Raw genomic sequence first — 19,921 nt, 5'->3', positions numbered from 1 at the left:
GAGAGACCTGTTTTTTTTTAACAAAGAATGATGACAACAGTAGACAATCATAAAAGAAAGAATATAAACTGAAAAGAATAAATGAAAGAAAAATGAACGAAAATGATATTAAAAAATGTATCAAAAATCAGCTCGATTGTAAGGCGGTGTAGAAAACTAAAAATATTAACATGTCTGTACTGGTGTTTGCCAGGAACTTAGCAGATATTTGAAACCACTTAGAGAGGTCAAGGTTGAGAGCTTGAGATCTTTTTGCAAGATATTTCAGGAAACAGGAGCGGAGTAGGAGAAGGTCCTTTTGCCAAGTTCAGTCCGCACTGAGGGAACACTGCAGGTAATAATGTCCTGAGAGTGCACGCTGTAGCTGCACTCACGCAGAGACATGTAGGAGGAGATGTATGAAGGCAACAAACCAAGAAGTGATTTAAAGATGAAAATGTACCAGTGAGAGAGTCTGCGTGAAGTTAATGATGACCAGTTAACCAGTGAATACAGGGTGCAGTGATGGGTACGGTAGTTCCAGCTAGTTATGAATAGCGCACCATGATAGACAGCGTCCAACATCTGCAGGGTGCTTGTAGGAGCGTTCATGTAAATAATGTCACCGTAGTCAATGGAGAGAAGCAAAGTCACAGATACAAGGCATTTCCTAACATTCAGAGTATACTTCAAAAATTGCACCCACTTTTTGAGTTTTGCTCTCATTGCAGGTTTGAAAAAGTACTCTTTATATAGATTTACTTACTTTCCCAGGTGGAGCAACAGCCCTCCTAAATAAAAAAGGACCTTGTGTAGCTGACTGACATCATTAGTCAATGTTTAGGAAATGCATGGCATGCCTGCATTGTTGGTTTCCACAGAAGCTTATCTGAGGATGAATGAGCTGTTCTAATGATGCCATAGTTCAGAGCTGTTAATTTACCATGACTGACCATCAGCCTGAGACGGGTTTTCATGCTCAAGGTTCTTAGCCATTAATTTAGTTGTAATGCTTAGAAGAATGTACACAGACATTGTTTGATTTTGTGTGCAACGGCATGGTCTGAAGTGCACAGATTCACTCCACTGCTGGTTAGTGCACTGTAAACGCAATAGGCATGGCAGAAGAGGTGGATTTACTGTCAATGCAATCTAAATAAACTGTCCACTTTGAATTTTTGTGTTTCCACTTTGCTCTGACAGCAAACTAAAGCATAGAATCAAGTCTGTCCTTTTTTAATTTAGAAGCTAACGCGTCCAAATGGGGGGAAAAAAAGAGAAAAGAACAGCTAATCGGTTTTAACAATTCAGTTCTAGTAGTCCTGCTTGAAAGCATGTTAAAAAAACTAATGCGCTTATATCAAAATGGAATTACTTTGAGTTTGTAATAATACTTGTATTATGTCTTGTGTGAATTCTGCATGAAGGAGCTGAGGCTCGTTTTTAAATCTATTTAGGTTAGAGAAAACAGAGACTTTCACCTAAAACATCCATTCTCATGCTGAACCCCTCAATGATAAATGGTCATAACATGTAATACAGAATATATTTTTAAATGTAATGTGGAGGTAGTAGGTACGGCTGCTCATATTATTTAGTGTCCAGTCTGTTTGCATTTTTTAATAAACCTCTAATGGTTCAAAATGAAATTGGATTTATTTTGGTGTACCTCAGTCTTTTCCTTAAATCTCTCCACGTGTGTTTTTGTCTAGGTCTTGAAGAAAATATCAAATTACATCCAGGAGCAGAATGAGAAGATCTACGCTCCGAGAGGTCTGTTGCTCACAGACCCCATAGAGAGAGGAATGAGGGTTGTATCCTTCACTTTTCTGCTATCCCTTCCCCTGAGTTCAACAAATGATGAATATATGTCCAGAAAGTGGTAGTGGAAAATAACTGGCATTAACTATAATGGTAACATATAGATAAACTGCATGAATCAAAAATATATATATTTTTTGCTTTTGCTTTTGAAAGGTGCCCTTCTGTAGCAATTTTGGTCCCAAGGAGTAAATCTAAAATGGCAAGTTTGAAGACATGCATGCTAAATCTTTTGAAAGAATAGCTGAAAAGGAGTCAAAAAATGTGCATGCAGTTGTGGTGGAGCATTTTATTTTATTTTAGTACTCCAAAATAATGGTTTGCTTTGTGGTCTGCTTAACCTTGCTGTTTGTGTAGTTCGTGGTACATTATTTTACAGATGAGCTGTTCTGCTGTTGGAAGAGGCCAACAGTTTGTCTCTCTCTGACAGTTGGAGGGATCACACATGCAGGCGAAAGGAAAAAGAAAATGTGTCCAACAGACCATCACACAGGCCTGGCCCAGACTGCTGTAAAGATCAAGCTTCACCTCGAAGGGCCAACTTTGTACCAACACAGCCAAAGCATTTCTATGGTCTCTATTTCCAAAATTTGGATGTAGAGCTCATTATCCAAAACAACAGATTAGCAAATGTCACGCTTTAATGTATTAAAATGCATAACAGCTTCAAGTTCTGAAGTCATGCTGCCTTTCATATTAGGGCAAGTAAGGCTGGATGTGGATGTCTGTATGGGACACAACAGAGACTGGTTTTTCTTGAGTGAGTCTGCAGATCTTGTGCCTTTTTGGCAGTATCATGCTGATTTTGTTACGGGCTGGTCCAAGCCTTTTCCATCATCTAGGAAAGAATGGCGGAGAATCCAATTTCCAGTTAGGCCTGATCCCCTGCAGCAAATGTAGAACAGCCTCAGTGCATAGAATTACAAATAGCAACGTGGACATTGAGAAACTAGTTGCCACGTAAAACATTTCTCTCATGCTAAATGGAACAATATTTACGAACACTTTATATAAAGTCCATAATATATTGTCTATTTGAACTGGAAGAAAATCCCCTTTAATGAAGGTTCAGTTTTTGACTATTGAAAGTATGCAGCCATGTTTCCACACAAAAAAGAAGCTACAGCCAAAAGAAGATCTCTTCAAATACAAATGAGAAGGATGGTGTTTAGAGAACTGAAAATATTGCATGCATGCCTGGAAACTGTTTCCTCTCTGCTAAACATAAGGTGAGACTATCATGATTTATGTTCATTTTGGTGTATTTAGGTTAGAATGGCTTACAAGCAGTAGTGGAACATTGCATTTTGAATTATTCCAGCAGGTTCTACAGGAAATGGCTAGGACTAAATTCCAAACCTAACTGGATGAAGTGCACCCAGGACAAGATTGAGACTAAAAGTTATTATAAAGAGTAAATAAAAAAATGAAGAAATTGTAACTCAAACTCTTGACCTCTTACACCAGAAAATGTGTGCAGTGATGAAGAGATCAACCAGTTTCAGAACTGAAGCTGTTCTTCATCAAGAAATATGTTGGGGAAAAATCTTACAAGCCATTGTGCATGACTGACTACCAGGATATTTGTGTTTATATTTGCACAAGTTTTACATTCCTGCACTCCCCAAATAGTAGACCCACAATGTCCTTTATTATTTCTTTGTTCCTTGACATTCATTGTGTCCTCAGCTAGAGGTCAGTGTATTTGAGGACCGGGGCTCAGACGGCTCCAGTCCCAGCAGCAGCCTGTCATCATGCAGCAGTGCCCGATGACTGGAGGGGCAGCGCCAGGCTTACGGGTACCACCACAGGGGCAGCGGGACGCTTACCAATATTCGCATGCTGAAACATGAGAGCACCAGGTTCTAGGACAAATTGAGAAAAAAAGGCAAGGAGGTGATCCACAACACTCGCGCACTTCCTGCTGGGGCCTTCAACATAACACCTTGAAAGGATGGCTTTTATAAAGATGGATACAGTAACAAACACTGAATCTACACATCAGTATGACATCTGTCATTTATTGTTTTCTCATTCACCTGTTCTCATCTTATTACATCACATCAGTCTCCATCAGTCACATGCTCACCTTTAATCAGAAAGGGAGTCCACATCCTATTAATTTATCATATCTCTCACTTGACTTACACGCAGTTTATTCTGAAGTCTCAGCAGCAGCTTTGACATCCCAAGCGAGAGCATCTTCCAAGTCTCCCAGTAGACACCGTGTTCTCTTTTCTTGCTGAACGACTGCATTTGTTTCAGGTGGTTGAGGTCAAGCTGCTCTGAATAATGGCAAATTGGACCTACTGTGGGACTGTGCCCCATATACAGGCATTTGACGTACATATCAAACAGCTACCAAAGAGCAATTTGAATTATTTATGCTCCTTATTCCCTGCAGTGGATATAAGTGATCCACATCACAGCTGTAGGTCACACGCAAATTCATACAAATGCACACGACCATGCAAAAGCATCATGCAGACATGCTATGGAGGGGACATGTGAGCATGTGCATTGAAACACACACATGTAGCTGTAGAGGAAACGCATTCCTGCACACGTCTGGATTAGAGTTGGATCCAGAAATGATTTTGCATGTGGTTTAAGCTCATTGCAGCAAATCCAGGTCCAGAAAGACTGCATCTGTTCTTTTTTATATGGGTTTTTGTATTTTGTGGAACGTGTGTGGCTGTGCAGTTAGTTCCATTTTAATGTAAGATAAAAAGCTTGCATATCTTTAAGATGTCTCAAATCAATGCTTCCAAAGAGGCCCATTTACTCATGAGAACGCTGAAAGAGTGTGGGCTGGTATCTCTACAGCAAGAAAATGTATGGTTATTTATGAGAAAGGTGCTTTCGTTTGAGTGTGGAAACCGGCAGGAGAATCAGCCCACACAAAGTCGGAAGCCTAAACCTCTTATAAGCTTTTCCACCATCATGTTGATTCAGATTGTCTTTAAAAATACATAAAACAACAGAAATAGACAAACATACACTTTTGCAATGCATTGCACTGGACACACATTAAGATGATGCAGATAAAATTTCACAATCAGGTAAAAAAAATCGCTGCATTTTCAGGCAAAAAATAACTCTTTTTTTAAAAATAAGCACAATTTGAGAAAGTTTAACTTAATGACATCTAGTATTCATTTGCTCTTGGAGGCTGCAGTAGCTTGGTGGTCAGTGCTGCAGTCTTGTAATCCTGGGGTTGCAGGTTTGAGCCCAGGTTGTGTCAGGAAGGGCATCCGGCGTAAAACAAATAGCCAAATATTTCACGTGAGTTTGCTCGCAGGGGTGATCCCTGGAGAAGGAGTAGTCGTTAAATAGACTGTCTTTTTTGACTAACGTTTTTGTGGCTGTGCACAGTCTGATAAGATAAGCTGCCATCATTATATTGCTAAAAGGAAATGAGCAAGCAACAACAACCACAAGATGAGACCAGCTAAAGACTAGTTGACTTGTTTACTGTTTGTATTGTTCATGTTTTTCTCATCACATATTTAGTCATTTAACATTTGTTTCTCATGTTTTGGGTTTGTAAATTCACTCATAACATCACCTAATCAGCACACAGTCATTGTCTAACGGCTGATTTATTTGCTCCTATACGGTTTGATTTGAACATTTCCACATCACCTGGATTACCAGTTTACGTCGCAACATGTTTACGACAGCAGTTGGGTTTAGCTGTGTTTGTGTTCAGCCTCCTTTCCTTTTGTTTGATGCCTTCATGTTTCATCCCAGTGGAAATGGATATCCAACCTGGAGCTGATTGATTGAGCTGTTTAAAAGACTCACCACTGCCAATTAGCACATAAAGCAGCTCATTGGACAGTACATATATACAGTATATATATATATATATATATATATATATATATATATATATATATATATAAAAAGAAATATAAACGACTTATCCAGAAGAAAAATGAACTCTGTGTGTTTGTTTGTTCATTCAAACTTGTTTGTTAAATGTTAAGAAGCTGATTTATATCATTATTCTCAGTTGTCACTGTTTTGTGATTCCAGATCTTCTAACTTTGGGCAACGAGGAAGAAATAGAAAATGACATGTTTGTCATTTTCTGACATTTTCTTTAGTCTAATATCTTTTTTTAAATGTTGCCAGTGTAGCTTTGTATATTGTTAATAGTAAAGATGATGATGACATGAGTTGTTGATAGGGATGCACTATATTGGATTTTTGGCCGATATCCGATATGCCAATATGTTAAAACTTATTTGGCTGGTAACCGATACCAGTACTGATATTTTTTTTTCCCTAGACCTACTTACAGAGACTACAAAGCTGTATCTATTGTGGAATTAAAATACTACATTATTCTGCATGGTCTTTGTCAATTTGGCCTACTACCAAATGCAGATGCCAAAAAGGAGCTTAAAATGATGAAACACTTCAACTTGGATTATGTTTAATGTCAAATTTATTTATGACATTTACTCCCTCTAACACAATAACACTCAAACAGAGCAACTATGTACATTTTCACAAATCTAAACTCAACGGTGCATGTGATGTCATAATGTGCTGGCGATGCAGGCATCTTTGTCACTGGGTTGTCATACAAAAACAGATATACTGTATTTATATATTTAACTTTATCGCTAATATCGGCCGATAACGATACCATGCCGATAATATTGTGCATCCCTAGTTGTTCATATTGATGGCTCTCAGGGGTAAATATAAATGTGCCAAATTTAAAGGCTCTTGAAGGATATATAGCCATGATAGCAGCTGTACCGTCACTCCGTTGGTTGGAAAGTCTTGGAAAAGCTGAAATTTTAAATGAAATTTTTCAACTACAACATCAATTGAATTTCTTTATTTTTCTTGTTTATATCTTTCTCAAGATAATGCTTAATATTTTTGCAATCCTTTATTTTCTAACTTGTTTTTCATGACTAAACATTTGAAAATCTAACGGATCCATCATGTATACTTTGTGTCTATTGCTAACTGGTGAACATTAAGAGGACGATAAGATAAGTTAATAAATGTCTATGTTGTTTTTGTTTATTTCTAAAACCTACAGAGCTCAAACTACTAAAAAACTCAATTCTTTCCTCTCAGAAACACAGTAATCCTGAACAATTTCAAAAACGTCGTCTTACACAATATTTTCGTTTCTTGCTGCAGCAAAACAGCCAAGACATGCCACTGTCACTATTTGAACAATATGACAGACTTTTTAAACACTTTTTTTTATATTTATGTTTAATATGACTGAATATGAGTTAATAAAAATAGAATAAATCCCAACTATTACTCTCATTATCGCTGTTATGTTAACATTTACAAGTGTTTACAGCAGAGGGCATTGTTTCTGATGGTTTTTGTCCAGACATGATCAGTATAAAGAGCTCAAACAGTCCAAATGGAAAGTTGCTAATCACCAAGTGTTACAAACGTGAAAACACATTTGCTACAAACTGTATTTTTATTTTTTTTTTTTAATCTGAATCTAACCTGACCAATCAGAACAAAGATTTGTCGATAAAGAAGCAGGAGAGTATAGCACAGAAACAATTTAAAGCTATTCACATATATGATAATAATCTCAACAAAGACAATATATTTATTAGTACATAATGGTATTAATAATGATAAATAATGGTATGGCATCTTTCAACATACTGTATTTTTCGGACCATAAGGTGCACCAGATTATAAGGTGCATTAAGTGAAACAAGACAGTCAGATAAGTCAAACTTTATTCACCTCATTCACAATAACCACATAAAATTGGTTTGAGGTCAGTAAGCACAACCAGAATTAATACATAAGGTGCACTGGATTATAAGGCTCATTGTCGATTTTTGAGAAAATTCAAGAATTTTAAGTGCACCTTATAGTCTGAAAAATACGGTATATTACAAAGGGTTGTATACCATGTTTCCCTTTTCAGAACAGCTTTTTTTTAATAAACCAAAGGAGTGAAGACTCTCTTTAGATGTTAAACTGAAATATCAGCAAGCAGAAGAATTTATTTTAGCCATGCTGTTTATTGTATTTTATTTACCAAAACTTGATTATGAAAGAGATGCGGGTGACTTTTATGCCTGTAAAGTTATTTAGTATTGTACATTTCTGATATATTGTGTTGTACAGTACTTGAAATGAACCAATCATTAGTGAGAACAAACTGTATGTCTGAAGAGCTGTGAGTGGGATTTCTTTTAACACTTACTGTAAAGTCTTCTATAAAAGATGAAATGTGCAATATGTTGCCATCCTGAGTCCTTTTCTTCTCTGTAACACACAGTTTATACTGCATGATGTGTGTTGGAGCTTGGATACAAATGATAGGAAGTGAAATCCAGATCTACAATCTGTTTTATATCTTGATGTCTTAATTTGATTTTTAACACAATACTTGAAATTCAGTTTATGTTTGTGGAAAAAAAAGTTGATTGTGAGAACTGTTTTATCTGCAGCAGATGAATAAAGAATTTATCAAAGTTGCTGAAAAGATGATTATGAGCACAGATTGCTGTTAATATGCAACAAGTTAAAACTCATGCAGCTGGTAAAAACTTAGTGTACACGGTCGCCTCTTGATTTCCTGCACACACTTTTCAGGATATCCACAAAAATTAAAAAAAAATAACACATAGCGAGACCAAATTATGTCACTCAGCAGTCAGAACTTCAACACATCTGTACTTCAAAGGACACTATTTGCCTCTATGTGTCTCAAATTACTTTATTTATTCATTTGTTTGCTTGTTTGTTTGTTTGTTAGCCTCTTAGGAACAACTCTGAACACTGTGACAGTTAAAAAGTTATTATAACCCAGATGCAACCGCACAGAATATTTTTTAACTCGCTGTATTAAGGGTCATTGGTCAGAGTTTTGTCTGTCTTTAAAGCATTATGTGCGTGCGTGTGTGTGTAGATGAGTTTACAGTACATCCATCACAGCCTCCCTTTAAGTGATAATGTTCTGGCTCAGATGCTGAGAAGATCACAGGAGTGCAGACAGTGGAGGAGTGGTGAGAATGAGATATTTTCTCAACGACGCCAAAGGATTGAAGAAACAGCTCAACACCTGAGGTCAAAGGTAATTTAAAAAATATAGTAATAAAAAAGCTTTCTTTTTCCAGGATGTTGCAGTCAGTTTTCAAGTTTAAAACTTTTATTATTGTTTGGCTTCAGAGCACAGTTAATGTTCTTCCACATTTCCCTTGATTTGTACTGCTTTTTTGCTCAACGGGAAGGAAGTGGTGCTCAATCATATTTTTGTAACCTTTATTTAGCAAGGTAGTCTCATTAAGACCTATTTTAGACAGACAACATATAAAGTACAGACATCAATATACAACAATAAAAAACAATTAAAATAAAAGTAGAACACAGAAGAGGCACAGGCAACAACAGTTGTATTAAAAAAAGCATATAAAATGAAAAGTAAATAGAAGACATGAAATAAAAATGAAACAAAAACAGGTAAATTATAAAGCAGTGTAAAATACTAAAAACAGGAACGTCTGCGTTGTTTTTTGCCAGGAACTTAGCAGTTGTTTAAAATCCCTTAGCGAGGTCAAGAGCTTCAGATCTTTTTGCAAGGTCTTCCAGGATACAGGAACAGAGTCAGAGAAGGCCCTTCTGCCAAGTTTGGTACCTACTGAGGGTGCACTGCAAGTAATTATGTCCTGAAAGCGCTGTAGCTGCAGTCACGCAGTGACATGTAAGAGGAGATATACTGTATGAAGGCAACAGACCGAGAAGTGATTTACAGATGAAAATGTACCAGTGGGAGAGTCTGCGTGAAGTTAATGATGTCCAACCAATGATCAATGGATACAGGAACACTGCAGGTAATGATGGCCTGAGAGCACACGCTGTAACTGCACTGATGATGTGACATGAGGGAGGAGATATAAGAAGGCAGCAGACCAACAGACCAAGGAATACAGAGTGCAGTGATGGTAGTTACAACCAGTTATGAATCTTAGTGCACCATAATAGACAGCATCCAACATCTGCAAGGAGCTGGCAGGGACATTCATGTAAATAATGTCACCACAAATCAATGGCTGGTAGAAGAGTAGCAGCTTCAAGGCGTTTCCTAGCATTCAGTCAAACGAGTTCTATTTTCGAAAAAGAAACCCAGTTTCCATTTCAGTTTATTAAGTTTTTAACATGTGGCTTAAAAGAGAGACATGCATGAATTAAAATTCCCAAGAATTTGTAAGAATCATGACCTCGGTTTGCTTTCCTTTGTTTTCTGAAAAAAAAAAAAAAAAAACTTTTTAGAACTAATCTATATAAAGGTATATTCTTAAATATAACCAAAGATCTGAATAAAACTTGACTGTTTTTCAAAAACATTTAAACTGGAAGCTGGTAAATGCAATTGTAGATCGTGAGATTGAGTGCTTGCGTATAAGTGTTAGATGAAATTCACACGATTGCTAATTTCTTCTTGGAAAAACTGACTCAATTTAGTGAATAAATGTGTGATGATACAAACAGAAATGTTTAGTGTGTTGTCAAAAAGAAAGTTCAAGCCAAATAGATGTTTTGGTACTTTATTTGAAGATGTATGGATGTTGTATTCAATCAAGAACATTCTGAATTTCTTTCAGAAAATCTTCAAGACTGAGGTGCTTATGCAAGTTAGGACAAAGAGAAATTAGGAGGGAACAGCTCTTAAACCACTTGATTTATTGTGCTTTGAGTCTTTTACAATAATTTGTTGGCTTTGGCATGAAGATTGCCTCCGTGTGATTGACAGTTGTGTTCTGATGTATTAACAGACCTTTAAGGCCAAAATGTTGAATGAAAAAAAAAAAAAACCCACAGCTTTGAGCATTAAAAAGTTAACATTGTGCAATTCTATGTAAATGTCACTTGAGATTACATCACCTATTGGTGACATAGAGGTTATTGTGTCATTTTCTCCAGCTAAAGGAACAAATAGCTTTCTTCTTCAAACTGCTTTTAAATGAATTGAGTGTGAGATCCTGCAGAGCCGAAGCTGAGATAAACACTGACAGAGAAAGAGATAGAAGGGATTGTGTCGGTTTTCTCTACCCAACACCAAATTAAAGATCTAAGGAGGAGATAAAACGAGATAAGCAAATGAGAGAATTCCTCTCATCACCTCGTTAACAATAATGAATGAAAGCAGGATATTTAAGGGGAGAAATGAATTAGTGTGAAAGAATAAGATTAGAGCAGTAAACGGTACAAAGCATACTTCCAGTTCACTTTTCTTTAAAAATAAAGCTTAAAAAAATGATTATCTAATGCTTTTATCTATAAAATGGAAATAAAAGTTAACAACTCGTTGCATAAAAGTAAGGCTGACTTCACTTGACAGTTTTAGTGACTGAGACGTGAAGCTCCCGTATAGAACAGCGTGCAAAGTAAAAAGCTAAGTCAACATCTTGTTAAATTTTTGTCCTTTTTTTTTTATTTAAAGTTTTTTGTCAAAGCATTCATCATTTTCTAAAACTTCAAAAAAGGTTTCAAACAGACAAGATTTGTGGAGCTTGTTCTTGTTCACCAAATATATCATGCACCTAGATTACTCTATATAACCAGGATTATTGACTTTTTATGGTGATGTGGAAGCTTGGAGTTTAATTCCTGTTATTCTGAGGCTGCAGGATCAAGCCCAGGTTGCATCAAGAATGGCATCCGGTGTGAAACAGTTGCCAAACCTTTCATGTAAGTTTGCTCCCAGTGGCGACCCCTGCATAAAGAAGAAGCCAAAAATAAAAAATAAATCTTTCTTTTTTACTACCGTACTTGCCGCTGTACGTGTCGCACCACCATTCAGTAAGTCGTATCAGTCTGAATATGTTTAATAAAGTGGAAAAAAAAACATAAATAAGTCGCTTCACCGTATAAGTTGCATCTATTATGCGTCAACGCTGACCACCCAGAAATGTGGGCCGGTGTTGTGCCAAAAATCGATTGGCTGCCAAATGGTGGTTGCGGGAGCGTACACGGGAGGACTTTAACAATAATTTAACAAGATTAACACTTAAAAACAATTATTTGTTTGCTCAAAATTATAGCAAAGGTGTGTCTCAGTTGAACTTTTCTTTAATAAATGAATTAAAAAAAACGTTCAATGCAAAAACAACTGAACTTTAATAAATGAACTTTATTGGTAAAATCAGCTGCATTTCAAAAGCCAATTTGCAGAAGCGGGATTGTGCAGAAGGCGGGCTCTGTGCATTTTGTCGAAATTTAACAAGATTAACACCTAAAAACAATTATTTGTTTGCTCGACATTATAGTAAAGGTGTGTCTCAGTTGAACGTTTCCTTAATAAATGCACTTTAATGGTCAAATCAGCTGCATTTCACCTGAGCGGAGCGGCAAATTGCAGCTGATTTCACGTTTGCTCCGGGAGTTCCGGAGCGAGACGAAGGCGGCTGTATGGCAAGCCAAGTGTCTCATTAATAGCCACTTTTACCTATTAATGAGACACTTGGCTTGCCATATTAGTCAAGGGCCCTCTAGTGGCTGAAAATGGTAGTGTTCACTATTTTCCATATCAGAATGAATGAAATAGTCAGATCTTAGCCAAAAATCAGGTTATAAATATGGGAAAAAAACAAATTAGTCGCTTTGGTGTATAAGTGTCAGAACTTACAAATTTATGCACAAAGGTGTGACTCATACGGCAAAAAATATGGTATTAATATCTTCAGGGAAAAACACCACACAGATGTAACAATTTTCTTTTATTTAATCTGTTAAAGACCATCTAATCACCAACTACACCCGCATATTTGAGCTCTGCCCTAACCCTTTACTTATTCTGGAGGGAACAATTTGATACCAACTCTTACAGTAGCATTATTAGGAACAAATCCAAACTGTATTAACATCAAGGCCAAAACATAACTCTTGAGCATATTACTCACTGCAGTACTAAAGTACACAACCAATGGCTGGAACCAGACCCCTCCACATATGGATACAAAAGGTGTGGGACATTTTATCTAATGGAGCAAATCCCATACTCATAGGCTACAGAAATCCGTCTTCTCCAAAACAGTGGAAACCCATGTTACTTTTATTATTACAGCGAGAAACACCATCTGCTCCAACTGCTCCCTTTTCCTGCACACGTGCACGTCGCATGCTGCCCCATTAAGAGCAGGAGAGGCTGTAGGCATCTACATGTGTTTTTTGTAGAATTGCAAAGTAGTCGTGTATATTTTTCCTGCTCCTATGTTTTCTCTCTTTGCCATGCCTTGTTGCTTGGCACCTGAAGGTGCTCATTTCAAAATTGTATGAATTAATGTTTAAATGTTTACAGAAGGAACAAAAATTGTATGAGGAGTAAACATTAATTAAAATAGCAAATAAAATTGTGTTTAAAAATGACCATCATAAACAATGATGTGATCATCGGTGTAGCTGCAATTATTAAAGTCATCAGTAACCACAGTGACTCAGTGCCAATGATCTATAATAATCACATTTAAAATTTTTAATCTGTCTTAACTGTAAAGCACTTTGGTCAGCTTTTGTTGTTTTTATGTGCAATATAAATAAATTGACATTGACATTGACATTATCTATTATATCTAGATCTATTATAATAATATTATAATTATATTATGCGATCTACACTTTTGAAATTGGACAAGGCTGCAAGTCGAATGCCCAGAAATAGTTTCCAGCACATGAAGACAGTTCTTTGCTTTCAACATAAACAAAAACAAACACCGAGTTCAGGAAAAGATTTATTAGGAAATAATCTTTAAAACATGTGTCAGTTGGTTTATGTAACAATTTTACAGACAGGGTGTGAAAGTTAGGACATAGTCCGTCAAGGATTTTGCTCTTTTCTAAAATAAAAGGTTTTTTTTAGCAGCTTTATTTTTGAGGTTTTGAGGTGACATGTTTACAAAAAGGTTTACTTTTAAAATCGTAAAGGCAGCTCTTAACTGAATTTGAGCCACTAATTGGGATTCTAGTGAGATTATTACCCCCACAATCAGTTTTTAGCAATTTTCTTGCTGTCATTCTATAAACGACTTTGCTTTCGAGCTTCCTTTCATTTACTTTACTCTCATTTTCAGCCATGACACCTGCTGACATCATTTCATTTTGATGTTTGCTCCAAAATTTACGTTCTTAGTACAGTGCACAAAAACAAATCATAATGTTGTCCTGTGTCTGTGTGCTCAGTCATACACAGCCTTATGTTTATCATCTCCTCTACATGTTGCATTATTCATAAATAACAAAATAAATGAACCCTTCTTTCAGAGACAGATGGTCTGGCATATGTTCGCCTACCTGCTCCCCTCTTCATGGCACACTCATGGCCCAAACAAACCCACCCAGAGCCTTGGTTTTTTTTTTGGCTTCTTAATAAACCTATAGGAAAACGAGAGTGATGGTGAGAGGATTAGCTTAGCAGCATGGTGGAGTTAGCCTGTGTGTGTGTGTGTAGTGGTAATACTGGAGCTCCACTTATTGACTGGGCCTCAGTTCAAGTCCCACTAAAACAAATGCCAGGCAATGACACGAGGACTCCACAGGTGACACAGTTCCTCCTGATCTGGCTCCCAGCGAGCATGCTCCCTGTGTGTGTTTTCTTTTGCATTAAGAGGGGGCCGGGAGCCAGGAGGTGGCATACAGCAGCGGTGATGACAGGGCAGGGCTGTGATGAAAACAACAGCTGCAGAGATCCATAGAGGAAAAAATGGTGAAGAATTGTTTTTGGAGAAAAGTTTAGACGCAGAGTTTTTATATAGCTCTGCTGAGCAGGGAAGAAGGAGGGTGCTCAGTAGCAACTACAGCAGTCCTGTCTGCAGCTGCGTAGAGATGAGCAGAATAGAGAAAGAAAGCGAGTGGAAAGCATCGCGATCCCCTGAAGACCGCGTTACACCAAAGTAAGCCACCTGAGCTGCAGAATAAAAGGAGAAACCGACAGAAGGTAGGAAAATGTTAGTGTGCTGATGGACAATTCATAAGTAAGTCGTGTAAGATAAGGGCAGAGAGGAGAAACGGTCAGGAAAATGTTAAGCCTTGACGCAAAATCAGTGTAATTAAGACATCCTAATGAATTTCCTACTCTTCCTTTGTTCTTCTGATCGTGATAATCTAGCTATAAGTCTCTGTCAGGACCACTCACCCACACAGGTTGACCCGTCATCCTTGGGCTCAAAGCCTTGGTTGCATTTCCTTTTGGCACGGCACTTATAGCTGCCGTGGGTGTTGGTGCACACCGGGCGGTCGGAGGGGCACACAGAGGGGAACTGGGTACATTCATCTTTATCTGAAGGGAGGGTAAAGGTGGGGAAGGCGAAGACACTTAAACCGGGAGACAAGAGACGAGGTTCAACAAAGGAATTAAAAGTTTTATCTTACCTGTGCAACGCCCATGCTCATTCAAAGAAAATCCATGACCACACTGTAAAACAAGATTATTTTATTTGTTTATCCCTATAACATGTTGGTAAAGATTATTGCATTCTCTTTTGTAATTTTGTCAACAATTGAAGACTCTCTTGCACTCTAAATGGTACATATACCTGGTGCTGGATCAAACCTGGTGGTTTTTCTTATTTGTTTTTTTAAGACGTAGAAGACAATAATACACCAGTCAGAACTGAATCGCATATTGTCTTCATAAAGAGTACAACATATTTCTTATTATTTTCGCTGATCTCTTTAGCATTCACTTCCAAATCATCCTCCTCTGTCACACCAATCTGCTTGTCCTCCTTCATCTATGAACCACCACTGCGGTCTTCCTCCTTTCTGGCAGCTCCATGTACAACGTTCTTTGACCAACGCATCCATCCAGTCAAAAACATCCCAACCTTGCTCTTTAACATTGTCTTCAAACCACTCAACCGATCTGTCCCAGTGTCATTTCTAATCCTGTCCATTTTGGTCCTCCATCCCCGGGCTTTGTTCCACTAGCTCCCTACTCTCACTGCCATCTGTGATTAAACGCCTGTATTAACAAACAAGAACCTATAACTAGGTCTGCCGTGTACTATACTAGTATATTTTGGATGATCAAAAATTAGCCGAGTAATACTATAATTCAGTACCTCTATTTTCACAGTAGGAGTAACTTCATCTTCATCTCTTGGATAGTGGATCTCCAGAACTGAGTTGATCTCTGAGGACACCAGGGGACGGGCTATAGAGCGTCCATCAGGCCAGTACACCTCGACATTTGTGGCAATATCCTTACCTGTTAAGGTAATCATGATTTAGATTAATTATTAAACACACAAATAACATAACCTCAGTTAATCACCGAGGGATCACAAGTACCCTGTTGATAATGAATCTTCCACCTTTGCCTCCTTTTTCATAGACTGTGCAGACTGAGTGGTGCTTTCCTCTCTTCATTAACTGTTTTAATCAGGCACAGAGAAAACTCATCTCATGATGGGACCCTTTTGAGGCCTTTAATTAAAGGGGCATTTCTAATATAAACAGCTCTTTAGTCACCATGCCAGACAGGTGCACCATCTGAGAGCCAAATGGCAGTTCACCTGATCTGAACCTACTTGAAAGCCTTTCATATCTTACACGACTGCTAACAAAGTCTGGAGGAATTTTCAATGCCTCCAAACTATTTTCAGGTAGTTTGGCTGCTACCTTCTTCAAGGGTCGCCACAGTGAGCGATTGCACATGAAAGGTTACCAATATAGACTGAAAGACTGCGGCACTGACGCTGCACAGCCCCACTGTCAGTATTTTATTAATGTGGGTAATACTGTGAGGCCTACAGTAGCTGATCTGTGACTGCACACCCCTAATGCACTGAGTAGAGCCAAGGCAGAAAGTCAACAACCAAGCCTGAATGGCCACCAGCGAACTGCCCCACAGGAGAGCTGGGGGGAGCTGGCCTCCATCTAGAGCACCTGTCCTCTTGCTCACACGCCTTTGTCCAAAAAAGCTTCTTCCCACAGGCAAAGTGTGCTACTGTGGTTTTCTTATTAGGCTTTAGGTGGTTAAAATGTTTGCTTTTTACTGATAATCCCTCAAAAAAGTCAAGATTTCTTTCTATGAATCAAATGGACACAAGCAGTCTAAACGTGGAATAGTTCAGAAAACAACAAACATGCTCATCACAGATCTTTTCTTGCACTTCTTTAGCTAAGAGATGTGGTCCCTAAACATTTTAGCTCTTGAAAACGTGGGCTTACCAAGACCAAAGTGGGCAACAGGCTCCATCTCACACAGGTACCCTGAACCACCATCAATAATCCTTGTGTGTGGGCCGCTCTTCTTTGTGTAAACCACCACTTTAGCTCCTCTGGCAAAAGCCCCAAACTTGGTACGGGGAATTACTCGCAGCCAGGAGTTAGTTTGGCCCTAAGACAAAAACAGAAAGGGGAAGGAGATGGAGTGAGGCAGGTGAGGTGAAGCTGAAGCATGCTACTGATTGTCTGATGATTCTGAACCCTCACCTGGTTGACTTTGTAGACAGAGAGAGGCTGAGCTGCACTTTCACCATGAGACACGATCAGTTCCAGATGTCCATCACCATCAAAATCTGTAGCTACAGCTCCTGCAGAGGAAACAGCCTTTAATGACATCTGTCCTCATGCCATGGAAATACAGCCATGTCAACAGTTTATGGCACTAATGATTATGAAGGAAAGCATGAGGATACTTATTTCTCAAATGGTGTGTTAGTGCCATCTAGTGGTTTGATGTGGTATAAGCAAGTACAAGATGAAGCACATGCAAGTATTAGACTTCTAAGTCAGACTTAGAATGGTCAAATTTATGAGAGCATTAAAAACTACAGAAGTAGGAATATTAATAAAGTATGGTTTAAGGCAGATCTTCTATCTTGGACAATATTATATTTCACAGGTAAGCAAGTAACAGATATAGTAGAGCCAAATTTGATCACCAGTTCCTCGTCCTTCGGGCTCTGCAGCCTCCCCGATATTGAGCTCTTCTATCTGGGGGTCTCCATGTTCTCTCCTGCTCACCCTGTCAAAGAAAATTCTCAAAATTATCTGAATTACTACTAAAACAACTACAGTCACTATATAAACATAACAGCTGTGATATATCCACCCATACATTTTTTAATCTGCATAATAGTCAAATAATGGAATTTCTATTTGCATTTGTTAAGCAATTATGGTTTATAAATTGTAAATGTTCTAATTTTCCGACCTGCTCTTTGCCTTGTACCTGTAATTTAAGTTGTCTTTGGTGTTCGTTGTGGTTTCTATGTTTGGTTTTGATGCTTTTATTTCTTGACCTATAACTTTACCTTTGCCTCCTAATTTGTACCCTAGGTTGTTTTGGTTTTTCTTGATTTCTGCTCTCTCTTTTTACCTGATTTGTGTTCATCTCACCACAGACATATCTTAGTGTACAGTTAGTTTTCAGTCCTCCTCTGTGACTCAGATCCATATCCAGGTTGAACTGTGTGTTTTTCACAATATGCTCAGCCAATATATTTCTACTCACAGCATGAAAAGCATAAAAGTCACAGCATAATACAGCCCAGTTTCTGGAGATATCAGGTACATACATGGTAAATTCCACGTACATACTTGTAAGTACGTCGCAAGTATAACCTTTGTACATTTTATTGTTGTGTGTTGTATTTTATTGTTAATTTTCTTGTTTTTTCTGTGGCTCAAGATGCTTTTTTTTTATCTTGTTGTTTTCATTTTAATTTGACAAAGTGTAAAGCACTTTGGTCAGCTTTTGTTGTTTTTAGGTGCGATATAAATAAATTGACATTGACATTGTGCACTGTAATAAAAAGGATAACAAGTCAGTTTATAATACAGCCTGGTCCAGGTACACATAAATGTTAAGTACCAGGCTTGTACCAGATAAGTGCTAAATTTGTACCAGGTACATGCTAGGTACATACCCAGTAAATACCAGGTATGCATCCTGTACCCTTTATTATAAAGCCCAGTCCCTATACCAGGTACAAACCTGGCTCTTTCCAGGTTTGTACCTGGTACCCTGTACATACAGGAAAACAATTCCCTTCACATTAAAGCCTGGATCTGTAGGTACCAGGTACATACCTGCCAAGCACCGAGCTGTGTGATGTACTGCCAACAAACCTTACTCTGAGCAGCAGGAATTGCTCTACTGGGACAGCCTGTTTGGTGAATCAGATTACTATCTAGACTGTTATTACTGTCTGCACCTGTAAGCGTGAATAAATGAAGCATGCTCGGTGAGCCTTGAGGGGAATATTACCACTCCTGCTGCTCATTAGATGCCTGGTTTCACTTGTTTGTTTGCGGCTTTTGCACTAATTAAAAAAAATAAAAGCCTTACGTTCCCATTTATTGTGTTTAATCTTCATTTTATTTTGTAACCTAACAAACTGCATGACATCACGGCATAATGAACTGATATAAATTTATTGTTTTGTCATGTGTATAAAATATAAATTGTATACAATATCTCTGTTCTTATTGGTCCATATTGGTAGTTGTGCTTAACATTTCTAATAAGTAAAAAAAAAATCCTGTTTACAGGGAGTAAAATTATATTTTTTAATTAAACATTTAATTGATTTTAAACTTTTAAAAAAATACATCAAAAGCTAACTTTTAGAATTTGACACCTGCAGTAACCCTCATTACTGACTGTTCTCTGATTTAGCTCAATACTGACATCAGAAAAAAGTGACTGAAACAAACCGTGCACCAAACCAGCCATCATGTAACTTTATTATCTAAAAATATATACATACCTGTACTTCCATAATTTTAAAAACTTAATTTTTCAGTGCATAATGTGCTAATTATGGCTGTTAAAGCCCAAAGCACCAATAAATGTTGATTTGATGTATTGGACAAATTAACTTGTTCAAGCTTTTTGTTTTTTTGTGCCAGAAAACAAGATATATTAGTTAATTCATCTTTTTAACAGACTATATCAGAGCCACAGGCTGTGAAGTGCTGACCCATGGGACCAGTGAGTTGCTGTGCTAAAAAACATTTTAGTCTAGAAATTCTCCGGCACGTGGACTGATGACTGATACTCAGTGTAAACTGAACTGTTGAATCCTGTTCAAACGAATCTGCCAGATCAGATTTTATTCACACAGGAAAAGTTGATTGTGCTCTCAGTAAACTG

General features: G+C 37.7%; 2 protein-coding genes across 2 annotated transcripts in view; one reads left to right on the top strand and one right to left on the bottom strand.

Annotated features, from left to right (window-relative positions):
• golga7bb (golgin A7 family, member Bb) overlaps positions 1-3,643 on the top strand; it is a 13,154-nt gene extending 9,511 nt beyond the window's left edge. The window contains exons 3-4 of the mRNA XM_037696337.1: positions 1,692-1,793; positions 3,490-3,643. Of these exons, the coding sequence (XP_037552265.1) occupies positions 1,692-1,793; positions 3,490-3,573 (186 nt within the window). The 3' untranslated portion in view covers positions 3,574-3,643. The remainder of the gene's footprint in view (positions 1-1,691; positions 1,794-3,489) is intronic.
• Positions 3,644-14,609: 10,966 nt separating this feature from the next.
• crtac1b (cartilage acidic protein 1b) overlaps positions 14,610-19,921 on the bottom strand; it is a 28,845-nt gene continuing 23,533 nt past the window's right edge. The window contains exons 8-14 of the mRNA XM_037685641.1: positions 17,706-17,788; positions 17,254-17,354; positions 16,990-17,158; positions 15,879-16,024; positions 15,187-15,229; positions 14,951-15,094; positions 14,610-14,722 (exon numbers count right to left, since the gene is read on the bottom strand). Of these exons, the coding sequence (XP_037541569.1) occupies positions 14,610-14,722; positions 14,951-15,094; positions 15,187-15,229; positions 15,879-16,024; positions 16,990-17,158; positions 17,254-17,354; positions 17,706-17,788 (799 nt within the window). The remainder of the gene's footprint in view (positions 14,723-14,950; positions 15,095-15,186; positions 15,230-15,878; positions 16,025-16,989; positions 17,159-17,253; positions 17,355-17,705; positions 17,789-19,921) is intronic.

The sequence above is a fragment of the Nematolebias whitei genome, chromosome 1, assembly GCF_014905685.2.
Source record: "Nematolebias whitei isolate Nwh7 chromosome 1, NemWhi1, whole genome shotgun sequence".
NCBI classification, from domain to species: Eukaryota; Metazoa; Chordata; class Actinopteri; order Cyprinodontiformes; family Rivulidae; genus Nematolebias; species Nematolebias whitei.
The sequence above is the reverse complement of the archived record's forward strand: the minus strand, read 5'-3'. Positions and strand labels throughout refer to the sequence as shown.